The sequence below is a fragment of the Pagrus major genome, chromosome 7 (genome assembly GCF_040436345.1).
Source record: "Pagrus major chromosome 7, Pma_NU_1.0".
In the NCBI taxonomy this organism is placed as follows: domain Eukaryota; kingdom Metazoa; phylum Chordata; class Actinopteri; order Spariformes; family Sparidae; genus Pagrus; species Pagrus major.
Genome location: NC_133221.1, coordinates 32,229,089 through 32,251,221, shown reverse-complemented (window position 1 = coordinate 32,251,221; position 22,133 = coordinate 32,229,089). Strand labels below are relative to the sequence as shown.

Here is a 22,133-nt window from a genome sequence, read left to right as displayed (position 1 = left end):
TTACTACATAATTCCATATGTGTTCCTTCATAGTTCTGATGTCTTCAGTATTAATCTACAATGTAGAAAATAATCAAAAATAAAGCAAACCATTGAATGAGAAGGTGTCCAAACTTTTGACTGGTAGTGTGTTAATGTGTGTTATGTGTTAAGTTTAGTGTGCTAAGATAGGTTACTGATAATGCAGGCGGTGACACACCAGGGTTATTAAACCACAGCACCTGTTTAATTAACTCATGCCCATGGACCGCTGGATAAAAACGAAGAGGATGTGGCCGAGTGTTGATGCCTTCTTTGTTTTCCGTGCTTCGTAAGTAGAGTATGAGCAGAAGAGGCCGGACAGGCTGTGTGGGTGTGTATCACTGCTGCGTGGTGTCGCCTCTGGCTCCTCATTCCTGTTAACAGGTTAGACTGGACACACTGGAGACGCGGGTCGCGCCTCGGGAGGAGTTCCAGTGCGTCTGCCAGCCACTGTGCTCCAGAGGACCGCTGAGGGAGGTGAGTGGACCGATGACACAAGTTTCTGATTTCACACTGCCCATACGATGTGACTCACACATATACTTTATTCTATGCAGTGAGTGTCCGTCTATGATCTATACATTAAGCTCATTTTGTGTGGTTATTCTGCTAACTTTGGGGTAGTTCGCTTTATTTATTTCGAATTACTTAGAGTTACCTCACTACTACTTTATACTACATGTATAGTATACTTTTATACTATACTACTATACTATATCGCTAACAAGGCTGCTTCTCGGTGGAAACGTTGGCGTTAAATGTTAACATGCCAGCGCGGTTGGAACCGGTCCTCAGCCTAACTAATCTCAGCAGCACGCTGTTACCTATAAATCTTCTCTATGTTCTGTCCACTGATGCTCAGCAAAACCAACAATGACAGCTCTGATAACTACTTTACCTTCTCTGCCACGATAGTAACTATAGTGACGTCACTTGTATTCCCTCTGAAACGTCACCTGTTACAGAACTGGCTTATTATGGGTGGATGTATTGATTAAAACAATTTGAAATGTGAAACGCGGTTAATTTGAAGTAGAGGAACGTTACTAATTATAGATGAGAGGCCTGATCTATAATTAGTGGCAGCAGTGGAGGCTCAGTATACTTGTTGACAAAGGCAGTGTACTTGAAATCTTGTTGAGCCTGTCCTGTGCCTTTATGCCAGAGTAGGTTTGACAATACATCAAACTGTAAAATGCTCACATTTGGATACTGTACAGAGAGCAGGGGGGGGTTGGTGTGGTGTAGCCTGTCTTAAAAACTAAATATAACACTAAGGGTGACCCTCCAGCTAACTCTTGATCTGTGGTGCTTGAACAGTAGGTAGCCCACTTCCCCTCTTTTTATTCACTGTAAACTCCCTACCAGTTTTCTGTTTAACAATGCTTTGCTTTTTTTAATTTCTCAGATATCTTTCCAATGATGTGTTGAAATGAGAAATGCACAATTTCAGTTCAGCTAAACAAAATGGTAAGAATTTGATAAATAAGAAGCAAACGAGGGATAAACCTGCATTCATTATAAGCAAAAAACAACTGAGAAAATTGTATGTTTGTGGCTATAAGTAGTAGACTAATGGCTTAAAAACTTGTTAGTTGTTTTTTGCTGGGAGCACTTTTCAGCTATAATTGTGAACAACAGATAATATTGTTTCATCAGGATGCAAGATTAAGCAGATATAAAAACACAAAAGTGTTGAGGCATTACACAACATTAATAGGGAATTTAGGCTAAATTTGGCTATTGATAATTAATGATTATAAGATAATTATTAATTAGATTATTATTTACTAAATTGGCCATTCTCTAGTCCAGGTACAAAAGTCACTTGTCAGAGTAAAAATGATAATTCGCTTTTTTCATTTTGTTGAACGAATCCAAACTGTGTCTATTTATGAATTTTATTCAAGTGGCTTATATGTGATGTTTGAACCCCTAGTAATAATTTTCATTTTTATAACAATAAACTGGGCAGTGCAGAGTGGTTGGTCGTTTGACAGTTCCACTGATTGTATTGTTCTACAGTCTACACAGTTTTTATATTTGTCCAGTGAGGCAAGTAAATTTCTCTTTCACTTGTCCTGGGCAAGCGGATAAGCTTTAATGTTGGAGTCCTGTCTGAGCCTTCTGAAACATTCATTAACTATTTGTTGAATTATTTACTGTTGTGCTGACTGAGTTACACACAAGCATAATGGTGTGTGTGTGTGTGTGTGTGTGTGTGTGTGTGTGTGTGTGTGTGTGTGTGTGTGTGTGTGTGTGTGTGTGTGTGTGTGTGTGTGTGTGTGTGTGTGTGACAGGAAATGCAACGTTGGTTAAGGAAGAAGAAGAATGGAATTTTGGCAATTCTGCTTCTCATCGGCGGATTGTACTTCATTAGCCATTCACACGTCTTCATTTCTGTGAGTACCTACACAAAAACAGAATGAACAGTATGGGTTACAGTCCAGCCTGTGAGATTTAATTTACATTGAAAGTGAGGCAAGATTGAAGTGCAAACATAAAAGGTTGCACTTTCTGGTTAATTGAACAATGAATGTGTATATCTGTTTTTCAGGATGTGACAAGGTCACACGAACCAATGCAAAATAAGTTACCTCTGCAAGGAGAGAGGTTTGTTAATAAGGAGTCCTGGGTTGATCAGGGAGATTACCTGCCTCTCAATGTCTCCTATCAGCTGCTTGCTGGAGCACCATCTGCTCAACAAAGTGAGTGTCACACTTTGTCCTTTTTGTTATATCAAGATGAAAGATGAATTGAAGCAATGGTTATTATTAACTTTGTGTAAAAGTCATTTCTAAGCTGCTGCCTCGTTGCAGCAAGACCATTGAAAGAGCTGAAAAAAACCAAGACTCAAACCTAGTATATGGCTGTATCAGGTGTGAACAATCTGTTACAGGAAATGTCAGTTGTTACATGGGTGTAGAAAACATTTTAAATGTTTACACAGAATCAGATCTATCAATGTTGACTTTGAGGGATCCTTCAAATTAGGTCTGGTTGGCTCATGGATCAGCTGTGCCAGACTGAGATTGTCACATATCTCTTTTTAGATGGTTTGAATAATTTGTTAACCAGGTTAAAATCACCTAGAACCAGCATTTCTGAGTTACAGTACTGAGCAAGTACAGTCTGCTAAATTATCAGTTGCACTGAAGATAGCTGAGGGTGGTCTGAATACACCCACAACGATGATTGCAATATAACAGGATAAGTTAATATTCAGAGCAATACATTCAAAGGAATGAGGTTTAGTGACAGTGTTTAAAACTGTGACAGACAAACCTGATTTCACATAAACAGCCACACCACCCCCTCTTCCAGCTCTGTCTATTCTGTACAGGTTATAGTTAAGCAGAGAAACCTTTGAATCATGAATGCTCTGCTTGAGCCAGGTTTCTGTCAGAACCAAGATATCGGGATCAGTCTGTGGTATGAGAATTTTCAATTCATCTAATTCAGATTGATTACACAGACTTTTGATATTTAAATGTATCAAACCTAAGCCCTTTATTTATTTTTAGCTTTACAATTTGTACAGGAATTAGACATGTGATGTTTGCGGTGACCATTTGAGATCAAAACAGGAATATTAGGTGCAGGAGCAGATCTTTAAGAATGTAGTGCATTTCAACTGCAAAGTATGCAGATTTTGTGTACGTGAGACATACCCTGATGTACTGTATACTGCATTGGCAAGAATTTCTGAGTATAAGGCTGGAGCTTACTGCACACACTCAGCTACTTGGAATGTGTTGCATCTGTTCCAACTGTCCCATGACAGTGCCTGGCCATGCGGACAGTTTGAGCACCATGGCGGAGTTTATTTACGATTTTCATATTTATTTAATCGCTAACTTGACTTCTAAGAATATTTATGCTAGAAATCAACTGTGTAGGTTTCAAATCTGGGCAGTTTTACGAAAGTTGATGGTGAATTGGAATTATGTACCAACGTTTTCAGAGTTGAGTAGCTTTGCAAGTGTCTGGGGTGGTAGCTAGCTACAGTACGACTGATAAAATTATGCCAATGTATTTATGGGGAAATTTGAGTTGGACTTTATTTATAATCAAAATCCCTATTCTGTTCATCAAAAGCTATTGGAGGTAGATAGATGATTTATTTTTTATTTCGAATGGAAATACCAATGATTCAAAGGAGTTTCACAGTCTATCAATTCAAGAATGGAGTCACATTGTGTTGTGATCTTGATTGCATCTCATTTTTGGATGTTTTGGTGAAAAAAGAAGGCATTTGTACAGTAAAATGGTGCATAAAAAGGAGACGGAAAGAAATACTTTGTTACAGTTTAGCAGTTATCATTCACCAGCATTAAAGAGAAGTCTCAATACAGTCAGCTATTAAGGATAAGACATATTTGCAGTTCTGATGAATCTTTTGAGTTGTTAAGTTTTAAAGCAAGGGGCTATGGGAAAAATTTGTTGGATGACGATCTAAATAGAGTACGCCAAGGTAACGAATGAGGAGATTTCATTTACATGTTTCTTATTTATACATGTACTTTGCTTCCTTGGCAAGGATGTAGGTCCCCCTGTTAGGATGTATCTGTTGTGCAGATTGTGGCAACCTATAATAAACACGCTTGTGTAGATTGATTGAGAATTTGCCAAAACACAAAATTTAAAAACTGTTTAATGGGACTGCTGTCCTTGATTCTTCTTTTTTGAAGCTTTTTTTTTTTTTCCTTTCATATTTTTATTTTATTTTCACAAATGATAGAAAACAAACAATAAACAACAATAAACACGCACTCAACAATAACACGTGACAACAACAAAAGCATCACAGACAAAAACAAAACAAGACAAAAGCTTGAAGCTTGATTTACCAATGTGAAGCCTGCAGTTATCAGTACATATCAACAGAACATAGAAAATAAAGTATTTGTAAATGATCTGTTGCATAGTGAATGTATTACTTTCTAGTGGTGGGAAGTGAACTGTGTCACAGTTGGTTGCACAGGAAAGTAGGAACTGTACGTTTCTGCACTACCTTTAGCATTTGCATGTTTTTCCTCTAACTGACATGCAAAACATTTTTTTATGCTGAACTGTTGTTCATCACACCGACACTATTGTTGGTTTAATACTTGCAGTATAATATATAAATTATATTATTTGTTTTTTTATATATATATATATATATATATATATATATATATATATATATATATATATATATATATATATATATATATATATATATATATATATATATATATATATATATACACACATATATATATATATATATATATATATATATATACACACATATATATATATATACACACACATATATATATATATACACACACATATATATATATATATATATATATATATATATATATATATATATATATATATATATATATATATATATATGTGTGTGTGTATATATATATATATATATATATATGTGTGTATATATATATATATATATATATATATATATATACACTGAACAAAAATATAAATGCAACACTTTTGTTTTTGCTCCCATTTTTCATGAGCTGAACTCAAAGATCTAAAACATTTTCATATCAAGATGCTGATTAGACAGCATGATTATTGCACAGATGTGCCTTTAGGCTGGCCACAATAAAAGGCCACTCTGAAATGTGCAGTTTTGCTTTATTGGGGGGGTCTGGGGGGGTCAGAAAACCATTCAGTATCTGGTGTATATTTAATCTTTATTTAACCTTAGCCTTTAGCATAGCCTCAAGAATGTGCTGCCCTGCATTTCACTGCACATGCAGTATATTGTGAGCATGTGAAAAATATAACCTTAAAATCTCAATGCTGTCTCACTAGATTCACAGTTAGCCTGTGGACAAAGAAAATTCTTTTAAATGTTTTATTCATTGTCAAAATGGAGCAACAGATGGTGTTCATCAATCCATCATTGCGCATAGGTGGCATAGAAACACTACAAATGACATTGGGGAAAGAAACATAAAGCTTACTCCTGTGAAAACTAGAAATGATGCTTATGCACTGTTACAGTCTAGCATACAGCAGCGAAAGGGAGCAGATTTCGATTTGCAAAGAGACTGTGTGATTGTGTTGATTCACCTGGAATGTATGCTGCTCTGATGGGTTATAAAATACCTGTGGGCACTCCCAGCGCAGCAGCTGTACTGATAAGCTGAGCTGAGAAAAATGTTGATTCACCCTCTATAAAGTAAGCAGTTCCAGCATGTATACGTGGAGAGACATGCACTTACCACTGTCAGCCCCCACCACCTGTGGTAAGCATTTTCCTCTTCCACCCTGAGAGAGACGCAGCTGTGTGGTCAGAAGTTTCCATCCACTTGTAAAGAGCATGTATGTCATGGCAGTCTTTAGTTCCAATGATTTCCACAGCTCTCATTTTTCTGTGATAGAACGAGTGGAACACAAACTACTTTGTCACAAAAACATTCATGAATAACAGCTGGTGACTTTTCTGGACCCATTTTAATAGGGCTTGTTGATACACCCATTAGACTCAGCCACAAACACTACAGTATGAAAGTCTAAAGAGCTCAGCATTGATCTGAAAGAGCACATTATTGATTTGAACAAGTTAAGAAAGTCACTTGGAGCCTTTTCAAAGCAGTTACAGGTCCCAAGATTAACTGTGCAAACAACCGTTTGCAAGGTGTGTAAACACAGTCATGTAATTTGTTTTGTTTTCATTCTGTACAGAGCTTTACCTTTTACCTATTCTAGGTTCAACAAAGTACAACTGTTCCCATCCAGAAAAGAACCTGCTCTGCAGAACATTTCAAACATCCCCCATGCCGGCTCCCTCAACAACCAGTAGAGGGAGTCACTTTGCTCAGTTCTCTCCTTCACCAGCATTTTCTGGTTAAACCCTTCTCAATGACATCACACAAACATTTTAAAAAAACAAGCCGTTCATATTGCACTTTGACCTTTTAAAATATGACCACACATTATGTATTCTGCCTTAAAGGAAAAAAGAATTAAGCTCTTTGAAAAAAGCACAGCCACCCCACCACTGTTAAATGTGTTATGGCTGAGAATAACTTCCTCTGGCCACTACTACCAGTCACGTTCATTCTCACTGTGTCACTGTGAGTGTCTTGAACAAAAAACACATGTAGGTTCTTTATTTCAGTCAGTTTTCACATCACTTCTTGCTCCATTGACATTTAAAGAACCTATCTTTAAATCACTCATGGAAAACAAAAAACTCAACGACACAACAAAGACACATACAACTAGCATGTGGAGAGGCTTTTTCGATTCAGTCATGATCTTCAATCAGCTGAGCGTTGACCTTTGTCACTATTTTCTTGAGTCTGTAAATCTCTTGCTCACTAAAAGAATCCTCGTCCTTCCTCAGCTCTGCTCATAAGAGGCACACACACCCACAAAGAGAGTGAGAGAGAGAGACACAGTTAACAAAACTGGCAAACAGGTACTACAAATATGTAAAGGTTTGGGTCTGTTCATTGTTAATGGCAGAATCAGAGGAGACTCTCTGGGCAGACTCACACAATGCTCTGTGTTAGGTAACAGTGTTGTAGATTATGCCATTACTGACATTGAACCACAATATATAAATGCATTCATTGTATCACCACTACAGCCCTTTTCAGACCATAGCCAGATAACCTTATTTCTGAAAAAGTCATTGTTAATCACTATAAATCCAAATCCTGAGCCAAGGCTGTTTCCTCTACGAGGAGATACAAGTGGACAGAGGAGAGCACTGCTACCTATACCGCTGCACTAGACTCTGCTCAAATTCACAACATGCTGGATATTTTTCTCAACACCCAATATCAGCCTGAAAGAGAAAATGTAAATCTGGCCACACATCAATTAAAAACAATATTTATTCATTTGGCAAAAGAATCTAAATTAAAAATCTCGCAAACTAAAAAATCCAACATGAAACAAAAAGAGCGTTGGTTTGATAAAGAATGTGCTGTATCCAGACAAAACCTGAGAAAACTGTCAAACAGAAAACACAGGAACCCAAATGACCTATTAGGACGGCTTGAATATGTCCAAGCCCTGAAAGAATACAAAAAACTCCTTCGTGTGAAAAAAATGCATTATATGGAGGGAGAACTCAACAAAATTGAAAAAGCCATAAATGACAACACCTTTTTAGAAATTATGGAAAAACATCAACAGAAACCCACGTACAGAGACCAACCCAATTCAAAATGGCAAAATCTGGAAAGATTACTTTGAAGACCTCTATAAAAATCCAGAGTGTCACGGTCTGAATCATAACCAAATTTGAACAATAGGCAAACTAAAAGAACTAGAAAGGACAGTGAAGGACAACCAATGTGCCCTTGACTACCCCATCACCATCCATCCATCCATCCATTATCTGCCGCTTATCCGGGGCCGGGTCGCGGGGGCAGCTGCCTGAGCAGGGATACCCAGACTTCCCTCTCCCCGGACACTTCCTCCAGCTCCTCCGGGAGGATCCCAAGGCGTTCCCAGGTCAGCCGGGTGACATAGTCACTCCAGCGTGTCCTGGGTCTTCCTCGGGGTCTCTTCCTCCCGGTGGGGCATGCCTGGAACACCTCCCGAGGGAGGCGTCCAGGGGGCATCCGATACAGATGCCCGAGCCACCTCAGCTGACTCCTCTCGATGTGGAGGAGCAGCGGTTCTACTCCGAGCTCCTCCCGTGTGACAGAGCTCCTCACCCTATCTCTAAGGGAGCGCCCTGCCACCCTGCGGAGGAAACTCATTTCGGCCGCTTGTATCCGGGATCTTATTCTTTCGGTCATGACCCAAAGTTCATGACCATAGGTGAGGGTAGGAACGTAGACTGACCGGTAAATCGAGAGCTTCGCCTTTCGGCTCAGCTCTCTCTTCACCACGACAGACCGATACAACGACCGCATTACTGCGGCCGCCGCACCGATCCGCCTGTCAATCTCACGCTCCATCCTTCCCTCACTCGTGAACAAGACCCCGAGATACTTAAACTCCTCCACTTGAGGCAGGAACTCTCCCCCAACCTGGAGGGAACAAGCCACCTTTTTCCGGTCGAGAACCATGGCCTCAGACTTGGAGGTGCTGATTCTCATCCCAGCTGCTTCACACTCGGCTGCAAACCGCCCCAGAACATGCTGGAGGTCCCGGCTCGAAGGAGCCAACAAGACAACATCATCTGCGAAAAGCAGGGATGAAATCCGGTGGCTCCCGAACCAGATCCCCTCCGGCCCATGACTGCGCCTAGAAATTCTGTCCATAAAAATAATGAACAGAACCGGTGACAAAGGGCAGCCCTGCCGGAGTCCAACATGCACTGGAAACAGGTCTGACTTACTGCCGGCAATGCGAACCAAGCTCCTGCTCCGGTCGTACAGGGACCGTACAGCCCTTAGTAGAGGGCCCTCGACCCCGTACTCCCGAAGCACCCCCCACAGAATGCCACGAGGGACATGGTCGAATGCCTTCTCCAAGTCCACAAAACACATGTAGACTGGTTGGGCAAACTCCCATGAACCCTCCAGCACCCTGCTGAGGGTATAGAGCTGGTCCAGTGTTCCACGGCCAGGACGAAAACCGCATTGTTCCTCCTGAATCCGAGGTTCGACTATCGGCCGAATTCTCCTCTCCAGTACCCTGGAATAGACTTTACCAGGGAGGCTGAGGAGTGTGATCCCCCGGTAGTTGGAACACACCCTCCGGTCCCCCTTTTTGAATAGAGGGACCACCACCCCGGTCTGCCAGTCCAGAGGCACTGTCCCCGACTGCCACGCGATGTTGCAGAGACGTGTCAGCCAAGACAGCCCCACAACATCCAAAGACTTGAGGTACTCAGGGCGGATCTCATCCACCCCCGGTGCTTTGCCACCGGGCAGCTTCCGGACTACCTCGGTGACTTCGGCTTGGGTGATGAATGGATCAACCTCCGAGTCCCCAGCCTCTGCTTCCTCTATGGAAGACGTGTCAGTGGGATTGAGGAGATCCTCGAAGTACTCCTTCCACCGCCCGACGATATCCCCAGTCGAGGTCAACAGCTCCCCGCCTCCACCGTAAACAGTGTTGGCGGGGTGCTGCTTCCCCTTCCTAAGGCGCCGGATGGTTTGCCAGAATTTCCTCGAGGCCGACCGGTAGTCCTTTTCCATGGCCTCCCCGAACTTTTCCCAGGCCCGAGTCTTTGCTTCCGCGACCGCCCGTGCTGCAGCACGCTTGGCCTGCCGGTACCCGTCAGCTGCCTCAGGAGTCCCCCGAGCCAGCCAGGCTCGATAGGACTCCTTCTTCAGCTTGACAGCATCCCTTACTGTCGGTGTCAACCACCGAGTTCGGGGATTGCCGCCACGACAGGCACCGGAGACCTTACGGCCACAGCTCCGAACAGCCGCGTCAACAATGGAGGCGGAGAACAAGGCCCATTCGGACTCAATGTCCCCAGCCTCCCTCGGGATCTGGTCAAAGCTCTCCCGGAGGTGGGAGTTGTAGACTTCCCCGACAGAGGGTTCCACCAGACGTTCCCAGCAGACCCTCACAGTACGTTTGGGTCTGCCAAGTCCGTCCAGCTTCCTCCCCTGCCAGCGAAACCAACTCACCACCAGGTGGTGATCAGTTGACAGCTCAGCCCCTCTCTTCACCCGAGTGTCCAAGACATACGGCCGGAGGTCAGATGACACGACCACAAAGTCGATCATCGACCTCCGGCCTAGGGTGTCCTGGTGCCATGTGCACTGATGAACACCCTTATGCTTGAACATGGTGTTCGTTATGGACAAACTGTGACTAGCACAGAAGTCCAACAACAGAACACCACTCGGGTTCAGATCAGGGAGGCCGTTCCTCCCAATCACTCCCCTCCAGGCAACACTGTCGCTGCCTACGTGAGCGTTGAAGTCCCCCAGCAGAACGATGGAGTCCCCAGTTGGAGCACTCTCCAGTACCCCTCCCAGGGACTCCAAGAAGGCCGGGTACTCTGCACTGCCGTTTGGCCCATAGGCCGAAACAACAGTGAGAGACCTATCCCCGACCCGGAGGCGCAGGGAAACGACCCTCTCGTTCACCGGGGAAAACTCCAACACATGGCGGCTGAGCTGGGGAGCTATGAGCAAGCCCACACCAGCTCGCCGCCTCTCACCGCGGGCAACTCCAGAGTAGAAGAGTCCAGCCTCTCTCAAGGAGTTGGGTTCCAGAGCCCAGACCGTGCGTGGAGGAGAGCCCGACTATCTCTAGCCGGTAGCGCTCAACCTCCCGCACCAGTTCAGGCTCTTTCCCCCTCAGCGAGGTGACATTCCATGTCCCAATGGCTAGAGTCACCGTCCGGGGATTGGGTCGCCGGGGCACCCGCCCAGGACAGCAACCCAAATCGCACCGCACCGGCCCCTTCTGAACCCTCCTGCGGGTGGTGGGCCTACTGGAGGGCGGGCCCACATCGCTCCTTCAGGCTGTGCCCGGCCGGGTCCCGTGGGCAAAGACCCGGCCACCAGGCGCTCGCCTGCGAGCCCCAACCCCGGGCCTGGCTCCAGGGTGGGGCCCCGGTGACGCCATTCCGGGCGACGTATGCTTCCTAGATGTGTTGTCAGTCATAGGGGGCTGGAACCGCTCTTAGTCTGACCTGTCACCTAGGACCTGTCTGCCTTGGGAGACCCTACCAGGGGCATTAAGCCCCGGACAACATAGCTCCTAGGATCATTCAGGTACTCAAACCCCTCCACCACGGTAAGGTGTCGGTTCAAGGAGGAGGCACCCCATCACCATTAAAGAAATACAGCACAAAATCAAAACCCTTAAAAATGGAAAAGCTTGCGGTATATAGTATAAGGTCTCATTTCTCCTGTATTTAAAAATGGAGACAGGTATAACCCCAGCAATTACAGGGGCATCTGTGTTAACAGCAACCTGAGTAAACTCTTCTGTATCATCCTCAACTCTAGATTAATCACTTATCTCACTGAACATAATATTCTGTCTAGAAGCCAAATTGGCTTTTTACCCAAACATCTGACCACATATACACTCTCCACACACTCATCCAACAGCATGTTCACAGAAAACACAAAGGAAAGATATTTGCATGTTTTGTAGATCTAAAAAAGGCTTTTGACACAATTTGGCACAACGGGTTATTTTTACAACTTCTCCAATATGGAATTGGGGGTAAAATTTATGATCTAATCAAATCCAAATATTCTGACAACCAGTGTGGTGTGAAAATTGGAAACAAAAGAACAGAGTTCTTCAAACAAGGAAAAGGAGTGCATCAGGGCTGCAACCTGTCTCCCACTCTGTTCAACATCTATATCAATAAATTGGCCACTCTTCTTGAACAGTCCTCAAGCCAGGGATTAGATCTACAAGGCAAAGAAATCAAATTCCTCATGTATGCAGATGACCTGGTTCTACTGTCCCCAACAGAACAATCTTGGTGTTGTTATTTGTTGTGTTCTGTCCGAATGTTTGGACAAGTTGTGTTTTGATGCTTTGGCAACATTGTTGTAAAACTTTCATGCCAATAAAGCCCCTTTTGAATTGAACTGAATTGAATTGAGAGAGAGAGACAAACACAGAGAGGGAGACATACACAGAGAGGGAGACAAACACAGACGTTAAACCTGGCTCAAGGTTCTGCTGCAATGCGTCATCATCCTGCAAAGTGCTGTTGTTTTAACACAGGTTTTGGTCTGAATGCCGCAGGATTCAAGGAAAGTTTAAGGTATTTTAGGTCAGGGTTAGAGAATGGTGCTGTACTTGTTACTTATTATTGCTGGATAGATAAAAAAAGTCATTCAACCACTATCGGAACAGGAGATTTGATAGATTTCAAGTACATCCCTCTCAAACATAAAACACACTTACACAAATTTGAATGATTAGTGCTACAGTATAAATGCTTACAAATGTAATGTTTGTAAATTTTATGATACTAATACAGATTGACGTTTTCAAATGTTATAAAAATCAATCACATTTGACTTTTTCATCCTGACATGTTTCAGGATTTTTATCCATTGGATTATCATCGGTGAAGAGGAAAAGGGGCAACTACCTAATCCCCACCTTGCAGTCCCTCTTCTCCCAGTCTTCAACTGAGGAGCGCTCCTCCATGGTAGTAGTAGTGCTACTAGCAGATTTTGATGTCAGCTGGAGAGTGACTACAGTGAGGGAGATCAAAACTGCATTCGCCTCTGAGCTGGAACAAGGCCAGCTTGTGGTCCTCCATGTTCCTCAGGATTGGTACCCTCCTCTTACAGGTACAGCGCATGTGCAATCCGACTAATATATACATTTATTTACATCCATGTAGTTAGCATTTAGTTGATCCACTGATGCAAGTCTTCCTGGTTCTCCTGCAGGTCTAAAGAGGAACTACAATGATGCTCCAGACAGGGTATCTTTTCGCTCCAAGCAGAACTTGGATTACTCCTTCCTGATCCAATACAGTGCTGGTCTTAGCCAATACTACCTCCAGCTGGAGGATGACATCTCCTCTGCAAAAAACTTCCTTACCACCATCAAGAAGCGTGTTGAGGAGCAAGAGGCGAAGAAGACCACCTGGGTAATGCTGGAGTTCTCAAAACTCGGCTACATTGGGAAACTCTACAAATCAGCCCATCTTCCTCTCCTGGCACGCTTCCTCTTCCTCTTCTACCAGGAAATGCCCTGTGACTGGTTGATGTCTCACTTCAGAGAGCTGCTAACGCAGAAAGAGTCAATCCTCTTCAAACCCTCACTGTTCCAACACATGGGGACTTTCTCCTCATTCCAAGGAACATACAACAAGCTAAAGGACAAGGACTTTGAGGAGGGGTTCTATGTCAATCCTTCAGCTGAGGTTTACTCTGATATGTCCACGTATCAGAAATACTTCCCCAAATTGGCCTGGGATGCTGGGGAGGGATTCTTCTGGGGACGCTCCCCAGAAAAAGGAAATCACCTGACTGTGGTATTCATAGACTCTAAAGTATTGACAGGGATATTAATAGAAACAGGGTCAGGGGGCAAAGACCTCCTGGAGTCAGCTCAGGTTCAGATAGGCCATGATGTGGTTACTATCCAGAAAAATGAGAAGAGTTGTAAAGAGTTCCAGTCAGTGGGGACATTAGAGAATGGGAGGTTTGAGATGCAGGAAGTAGACAAAAAGTATAGCTCCGCCTCTTCCTGTCTGAGGATACAAGTCACAGCTGGGCAGAAGGATTGGGTGATCATTAGGAAAATCAGGGTCTCAACAAGTACACCTCCTCATTGAGCATTGGAGTGAAAGTTTCCTTCCTACCAGATAATAATTCATCTTGGTTATCTGATGTGCCTTGTTCAAGTGTTTTATATTGGTGCATATCAGACACCAGTACCAATACATACAATACAGCAGTTGATTAAACTCGGCCTCTACCTTGTATATAGGCTAAACATGTGACTCTTGTGCCTTATGAAACGAACAATCCAGTGCTGAATCAAACTGTGTAAAGCTGCTGTCAAGATGAAGAAAAATGTTTGACCAAGCTCTGTGATATGTTGCTCTGTGTCTCTTTAGTTTGCAATAATAAAAGTGTTTCCTGTAAGACATTCTTCTTTTTATACATCCATGACAGCATAAAATAAAGCGTAAAGCGTTTATTAGACTAAAAGTTACCAACTCTAAAATACCATTATAAATACCTTTAAACGGTGATATATGGAGCAAAACGTGATAAAAACACTTTTGACTTCATGGGAACTTGCATATACAGTATTTATCAGACTGACTGATTAGGACACACACATAAGAGGTGGTTATTTGTATTCAGTGTGGCGTAGTTACTCAAAAATAATGAATGCATTACACATTATTTGTTACTTTTTTAAAAGTAATACATTATTTCACTTCATATTACATTAAACCTCACATACGTCCACATATCAGCCTATCCTGAGGAGGACATACACTTGATCTGTGTTTTATGCTCTTTAATAACGTAATACCACAAAGCTGACAGAATAACAGAAAAGCTCAAAAGGCACTTCACACAAAAATGCTTTGTGCAGTCACAGCCTCAAAAAAAAACTATATCATTACAAAAAACAATATGAAAGAGGTTGGTCATCATAACACCACCTTGTACAAATATTAATTGCCTCAAAATATCAATAAGTTAAATAATATGAGACTTGAAAGCATACCATAGCTTTATAGTATATTTTTCCAGCTTATTTGACGTGTTAAAGAGCGGTCTCTCAATTTGTTTCTCAGACACGTGTTCCTCCTCAGAGTCCTGCTGCCCAGACTGAAGAGCATCTCCACGGGTGCACCAGACAGTGTTGCTGTGTTATTTTGTATTGAGAATTTGGGTCTTTTTTCATGGGCTTTTGTCTGTGAGATCTCATGTTTTAATTGTTGACAATTAAACATTACTGCATTCAGCTTTTGAGGACTCCTGGAGATTATTTCCTTTTTTATTGGTGACTTTTTGAAACTCTGAAAAACCTTTTCTAAACAAACAAAGAAGAAGAAGTCAAGACACAACACTTTGTTAACAGACATGAAGAAAGCACGACCAATTTGATTGTAAATTACATACATAAAATAGGAGCATGTCTGTGTTCTTTAAAAGTGCAATCCATGTTGTTCAACTACACTTTCACACAATTTATGTTAATTTTATGGTCTGTCATTTCCTGGGGGAGAAGCAAGACCTATTTTCCACATTTTCCCAATTTCATTAATATATTCTCCTTTATTCCTGCCAGACAATATAAAGATCCAGATTTCCTTCTTTACATGCTGCCCATCATGCTGCAAAATGTTTCTAAACTTCTGTTTTCACAGGGGAAAGAGCAATAGCTTATTCTTTTGCAATGTTTAGGGGTGCCGGAACTCTTAGCGTATTACTCTGGTCAGCCCACAGAAAAAATGACACATTCTGGAGCGACAACTTTTGAAAAAAGTAACCACAAAAGAGAGAAGGAACAGAGATCTAACAGAGTGAGACGAGATGGGTTGATATGACAAGGATTTGGGGGAAAAAAACCTTCAAGTCAGTTATTATTAGGAGGAATACATCTGCAAAAAAAGCTTTTTATATTTTTTTCTTCCTGACCATATGCATATTGACTTTTCATGATACACAAGCTAGACACTACCTAGGTACAATTAGCCATGCTAACAGAAGTCAAAACTGGTATGTCAATGGGTACTTATTTTTGTAGGTATTTTTTCGTCTGCTAAGAATTAAATGAAGTAGTTCACTTTTTCCTCTGCGACATTGCTCACTGGTCTCCCCTCGCCAGTAATGGTTCCTTCTCCACCAGCATGGCTCAAAGCTGGCTTTTCTTCATCCCTCTTCACTGGCTCAGCAGCCTGTCTGGCTTGTTTTTCTTCATCAGGCTCATCAATGGGTCCTACCACAGCTGCCTGCGAGTCCTGGTTTTGGCTGGCAGCTATCTCGCCTCCAGTGATGGGGAGGTTCTGAGTTGCTTGTCGGGCTTCAGCTGCAGAGGACATGGCAGCAGCCTCCCGCTGTACATCCCCATTTGTCTGTAAGGCGTAAGAACGGACAATGGTCACTTAGCCGATCTAAACGACATCAGGCCAAATTTCAGTAAGAATAGGAATGACACATTAAGAATGAACACATTCTTGTGCTTACAAGTAAAAAGTCAAATTCATTAGAGTTGAAAACACATGCTCATTTCAGTATGCTCAGGAGCAAGTTGACCTCAGACCTTTTTTCTATGGTAATCAACAATAATAATAATTAACTCCTCATTTAGGTTGAGGTTCATCTGTTTTTTATAATATGCATGTTTTTAGATTTGTTAATGATCTGTCTCATGTGAAGAAGTGCCCCATCCTGCCTGAAAGGAACTGCTCAACCCTTAACCCTAGGGGCTGAGCAGTTCCTTAGTGCCTTTTTGGGCAGTTGTAGGCATCCAGCTACCATCCTTTTTTCCAGGTCTGTACACCTCTGTGTTTAGGAAAGCTCGTCTTGACCCCTCCACTGCTCATTGCCACACTGTCTTTAAAGATAACATTTATTTGACTTCCTTTTTAATGTGATGAAAATTTCAAACTATAATTTAATGAGATGTGCAATACAAATAAAATACATCACTTTTAATATTCGTTGCTGATATAACTGCAGCAATTTTACTATTCTGAAGAAACTGAACTGAGTCTTTGAGTAAAAATGGTTGGAGTCTTTGCTCAAACCTGTTGATCACTACCAAGATTCAGCTTAAAGGTCACAGCAGTCAAGCTGTACATGGAAACTATGAAAAATGTCAATAAAATGTAGGTCTGCCTAAACATTACAGTAACTTTAATGACTATCACACCCTGTAAAAACAGTGTGGGCTTTTGAAATAGATCCTATGAAAAGATAAGGCAGGAGCAAAAGCAGATTGGAGGAGCTCACTGAGAAGCTTTCTGTCCCTCAAGGAAAATACTGGATATCAGTCATGCATGTCTGCGTGTCTGTGTTGCCTCCTGTTAACAGTCTTCAGGTCCAACCTGCTCGCCAGCATCCTTTGACATATCTTTGTTCTTGCTGCCGCTGTGTGGCTGAGATGTGTCAGTGTGCTGTAGGTCAAAGCCCCAGGACTTCAGCCTGTCGAGACCCTCCACAGAGCGGCTTGTAGGGTTAATACGGTGGGCTGGGATACGAGCAGGTAGATCCCAGGTCCCCTTAAAGTCTGGCCATGCACTGCTCCGCTAAACCATCATACACAGAGACTCATAAGGAAGTGGAGTCATCAATTCACCATGACAGAAAGACATTTTTAATGAAGTGACAAAAAGAGGTTTGATATGCTCTCACCTTTACCACCCCTGGGAGCAGGTGTCCTCTATTATCTGCAGTGAAGGTGGTATGACCCCCATGTGCAGTGGGTCTCTACACAAACACACACACACACACACACACACACACAAAGCTTTGTCAAATTTTCAGATGACAATGCTGCTCTTCAAACTACAAGGTAATGTGAAATACAGCTAGTATAATACAACAAGACAGGACTGCTGATGAAGCTAAAGTGAACTACCTCTTTGAAGTGCTTCGTCTCACACCAGTTCTGCAGCCTCTGCGACCTGAAAGCGCTGTCATACTAAGGATGAAAAGTGTAAACTAAGTTGTGTCAAAATGTATATGTATATACACACACACACACACACACACACACACACATATATATATATATATATATATATATATATATATATATATATATATATATATATATATATATATATATATATATATATACATAGAGAGAGAGAGAGAGAGAGAGAGATACAGTGTTAAGGAAGCTACTTTGCAAGTGTAGCTTGTAAAACTACATGTAGTTCAGCCTGGCAGTAGTTTGAACAAACTACATTTCTACCCCTGGAGAAATGTAGTTTGTAAAACTACTGCTAAAAAAAGTAGTACTACTACTTATACTCATTATACTCATTTAACTCAGCGTTAAATAAATCAACATATGGTGTATATGAAACAAAATATAATAACGTACAAAAAATTTCACATGCCAGCAGAAATATGCCTCTCAACTCAAGTTTATTTTTTAAAGAACAAAAGCTGACATGTTTGGTCAACATCACAGGAACTTCAGAGGCTCTAACACTTAGGCACTAGAACTAGATGCCAGGGCAGAATCGCTTGTTGACACGACACATGAGCAGTCTCTCAAAGTTTTTATCAGACAGCCGGTTCTGTTTGGCACTAAAAACATCTTTACCAACACTAAAAAGCCATCTATATCCAACATGTACATGCTCAAATATGGCCATGGTTGGGCTGGCACGTTTGGGGTGGAGGGTTGTCCATGATGTGCTTGTGCCATATGAGCACTGCCTTCCTTGGCATAAAGACCCACCCACTCTGTGAAGCATTTGAGTGTTGCCAGGGCAAGCCAATCAGAGGCAGTATTGGCTTAGCATGTCATGACATGTTTCATGCCTTTTTTCAAAGAAAATGAAATAAAATTTATATTATATAGGGTTTTTTTTTATTAAAAAAAATTATTTCATGTTATTGGCCAAAATTGTAGTTTGTAAACTGAGTAGTTAAACTACAAAAAATGACCCAAAAAGTAGTTGAAATACTTGACGCAGCACAAAATATGAATGTAGTTTAACTACCAGCAAGTTAAAGCAAATTGTAGTTAAGCTATGTAGTTCAACTACATGTAGTTTAAGTCTCCTCAACACTGTAGGCTATATATACAGTCGTCCTCAAAATTATTCATACCCTTGCTAATTTTTGTGATTTTCTATTTTTGTGATGAAATGACTGCATTTTTTCAAGTTTGTTTATGAGGTATACGTGACCAACAAGTGAAAGAATGACAACAATACACAATTCAAGAAATTCTTCATTTCAGGGGTATTTTATTCAAGGTTTCCCAAAAAATGCCATGTTCAAAATTATTCATACCCCTGACAATATCTCAACAAAAATCTTTGTCCTGTGGTCATTTCAAAATGTTACAATGGAATAAATACCATTAACATTGTTGAACAAATGTTAAACACTGATTTAAAAAAATAGCATCTTTCCAGAAGAGTATAAATAGAGGAAAAGTGTTCTGGTCATTCTCAATTTCTGGTCATCATGGTCAAGAAGAAGGAGCTCAGTGAAGACCTACGTCGACGTCTTGTGCGTGCCCACAGTGAAGGAAAGGGTTACAAGGCCATTTCAAAGCAGTATGATGTCCCTGTGGCAACCGTCCAGAGCATAATTAACAAGTACAAGAAATTCAATACTGTTAAAAACCTCAGCGGGCGTGGCAGGAAGCGTAAGGTGTCCCCCAAACTTGCCAGGAAAATATGCCGAGAGGTCAACAACAACCCCCAGACCACAACCAAGGCCCTAATTGAAACGCTTGACCAGGCAGGGACAAAGGTCTCACGGTCCACCATTGAGCGAGTCTTGCACAGAGGAGGTCTCCATGGACATAGGCCTCGGAAGACGCCGCTGCTCAGGAGGAAACATGTGCAGGCTCGCCTGGCCTTTGCTAGAGGTCATTTGAAGCAAGATCCCAACTTTTGGTCAACCATCCTGTGGTCTGATGAGACCAAGTTGGAGTTATTTGGCCATATGGATGCTCAATATGTCTGGAGGAAGAAAGGCGAAGCATATAAACCAAAGAACACTGTGCCCACAGTCAAGTACGGTGGTGGAAGCATAATGCTATGGGGATGCTTCTCTTCCAGTGGCACAGGGAACCTAGTCAAGGTCCAAGGAATAATGAAAAAGGAAGATTACATCAGGATCCTTGATGAAAACGTGAAGGAATCTGCTGAGAAACTACAGCTTGGCCACAACTGGACGTACCAGCAAGACAATGATCCCAAACACACTGCCAAGGTAGTGAAGAAATGGTTCAAGGACAATGATGTCAACATCCTAGAATGGCCAAGTCAGAGTCCTGACCTGAATCCCATCGAGAACTTGTGGCATCACTTGAAGACCAGAGTGATGGCTAGGAAACCGACCAACCTGACCCAGCTTGAGGCTTTCGCAAAAGAGGAATGGGCAAACATCCCACAGGAGACATGCAGGAAGCTTGTGGACACATACAAGAATCGTCTCAAAGCAGTCATAAAAAACAAAGGCTATGCTTTTGACTATTAAAGAAAGACATTGGACTAGGGTATGAATAATTTTGAACATGGCATTTTTTGGGAATCCTTGAATAAAATACCCCTGAAATGAAGAATTTCTTGTATTGTGTATTGTTGTCATTCTTTCACTTGTTGGTCACGTATAACTCATAAACAAACTTGGAAAAAATGCAGTCATTTCATCACAAAAATAGTAAATCACAAAAATTAGCAAGGGTATGAATAATTTTGAGGACGACTGTATATATATAAACATATATAAAAGAGAGCAGCCAAATGTCTGATGTTCCCATATTTAGAACGCGGATCTTTAGGTTACCTGGTTTGCTGAATAATTGGACGACATTTCTGCATCTGTCTGCCTCCGCGACTTCTTCTGTTGACTCGTTGCATAGCAACACAACCAAAAAATAAAATACACACACACACACACACACACACACACACACACACACACACACACAAAAAAAAAAACGGTTTAACTAGCTGAGAAAAAAAATCCGCTTAATGCGTTTGTGTTCATTGATACATGCTACTTATAATACCAAATTGAATCTTGATAAATCTTGATACTTTGAAGTGTACTTGCTATTTATACAGGGGTTGCATTTCCATAAGCCTTTTTTGACTTCAAAGCTCCACTGCACGATTTTTTAACTTTTGTAGTACTCTCGACTGTGTTTTGAGTAAAAAAACTAAACTAAACTAAACTAAAGCTTTTATTGCGTGGATTTGCTGTTACGTCCTCTTACATGACTTTTACTTTGGCAGATGTAACCGGAAAATGTTATGTGTTCTTGGAAGGATAACCTCATACTTACAGACCAAAGATTCTCTGAACAGTAACTGAACAGTCTCTGGACCGACTTCGCTAAAGAAAACAAATCGTCTTGAGATACATCGTATTACCTATTATTTTATTTGCTTACACAGCCTCCATTTCGATTTGTTTTTGATCACTGTACAAAGTAACCTCTCATTGCATCTCTCTTAAAAGGAAGCTAAATTCACAAACGACATTTATTTTGGTATTACTGTCCGGAAGTTATTTATCTTCAGCTAGCTGACGCGCCTTCTAATGGCGCTCCTCGTTGCTGTAGCGCGTGCTGTAGTTGTGTGCTAACTACAAGACTGAAGCTTTTAACGACGTCCAGCTAACTTTCGTGAGCGTTGTACCACTTCTGAGTTCCAGCTCGCTTCTGTAGGAACATACACTAGCACTTTCGGAGCATAACTCGTCACTGTCAGGCTGATAGCCATTCTAGTAACTGACGTAGTTGCCTTGTTGTCGACCCTCGTAGACAGTCTTTTTCGTACAAAGCCAGATAGTTAGCTACTGCTGATGGTCCATGAGCCATGGAGGGTCCGTCCTCTCGTCTACTTGCCACTGCAGACGGACCGCTGCTGCTGGCGCTCAGGAGAGACTCCGGCGGGGATGGAGAGTCTGACCCTGCTCAGGACATAAAGACACACTTTCGTGTCTGTCGATTCATTATGGAGACAGGTAACGTTTGTGTTAAATAACGTA

At 41.9% G+C, this 22,133-nt stretch overlaps 2 protein-coding genes across 3 annotated transcripts in view; both read left to right on the top strand.

Annotated features, from left to right (window-relative positions):
• Positions 1 to 281: 281 nt before the first annotated feature.
• LOC140999624 (alpha-1,3-mannosyl-glycoprotein 4-beta-N-acetylglucosaminyltransferase C-like) lies at positions 282 to 14,561 on the top strand. 2 transcript variants are annotated; one of them, XM_073470119.1, is made up of 6 exons: positions 282 to 498; positions 1,430 to 1,491; positions 2,322 to 2,423; positions 2,579 to 2,729; positions 12,999 to 13,253; positions 13,356 to 14,561. In XM_073470119.1, exons 2-6 carry the CDS (start codon positions 1,489 to 1,491, stop codon positions 14,246 to 14,248), a joined length of 1,404 nt encoding a protein of 467 aa, XP_073326220.1. In that variant the 5' UTR covers positions 282 to 498; positions 1,430 to 1,488; the 3' UTR covers positions 14,249 to 14,561. The 2 variants fall into 2 exon arrangements, with proteins under 2 accessions (XP_073326220.1, XP_073326222.1); XM_073470121.1 differs by lacking the exon at positions 1,430 to 1,491.
• A 7,121-nt stretch (positions 14,562 to 21,682) lies between these two features.
• Positions 21,683 to 22,133, top strand: part of ccnq (cyclin Q) — an 18,140-nt gene continuing 17,689 nt past the window's right edge. The window contains exon 1 of the mRNA XM_073471170.1: positions 21,683 to 22,109. Coding sequence (XP_073327271.1) covers positions 21,962 to 22,109 — 148 coding nt within the window. The 5' untranslated portion in view covers positions 21,683 to 21,961. The remainder of the gene's footprint in view (positions 22,110 to 22,133) is intronic.

Bases quoted from the DNA above. Each gene is read 5' to 3' on its own strand.
- LOC140999624 (XM_073470119.1), top strand. The intron at 2,424-2,578 runs GTGAGTACCTAC...TCTGTTTTTCAG, and splicing joins ATTCACACGTCTTCATTTCT to GATGTGACAAGGTCACACGA. The intron at 13,254-13,355 runs GTACAGCGCATG...GTTCTCCTGCAG, and splicing joins TTGGTACCCTCCTCTTACAG to GTCTAAAGAGGAACTACAAT.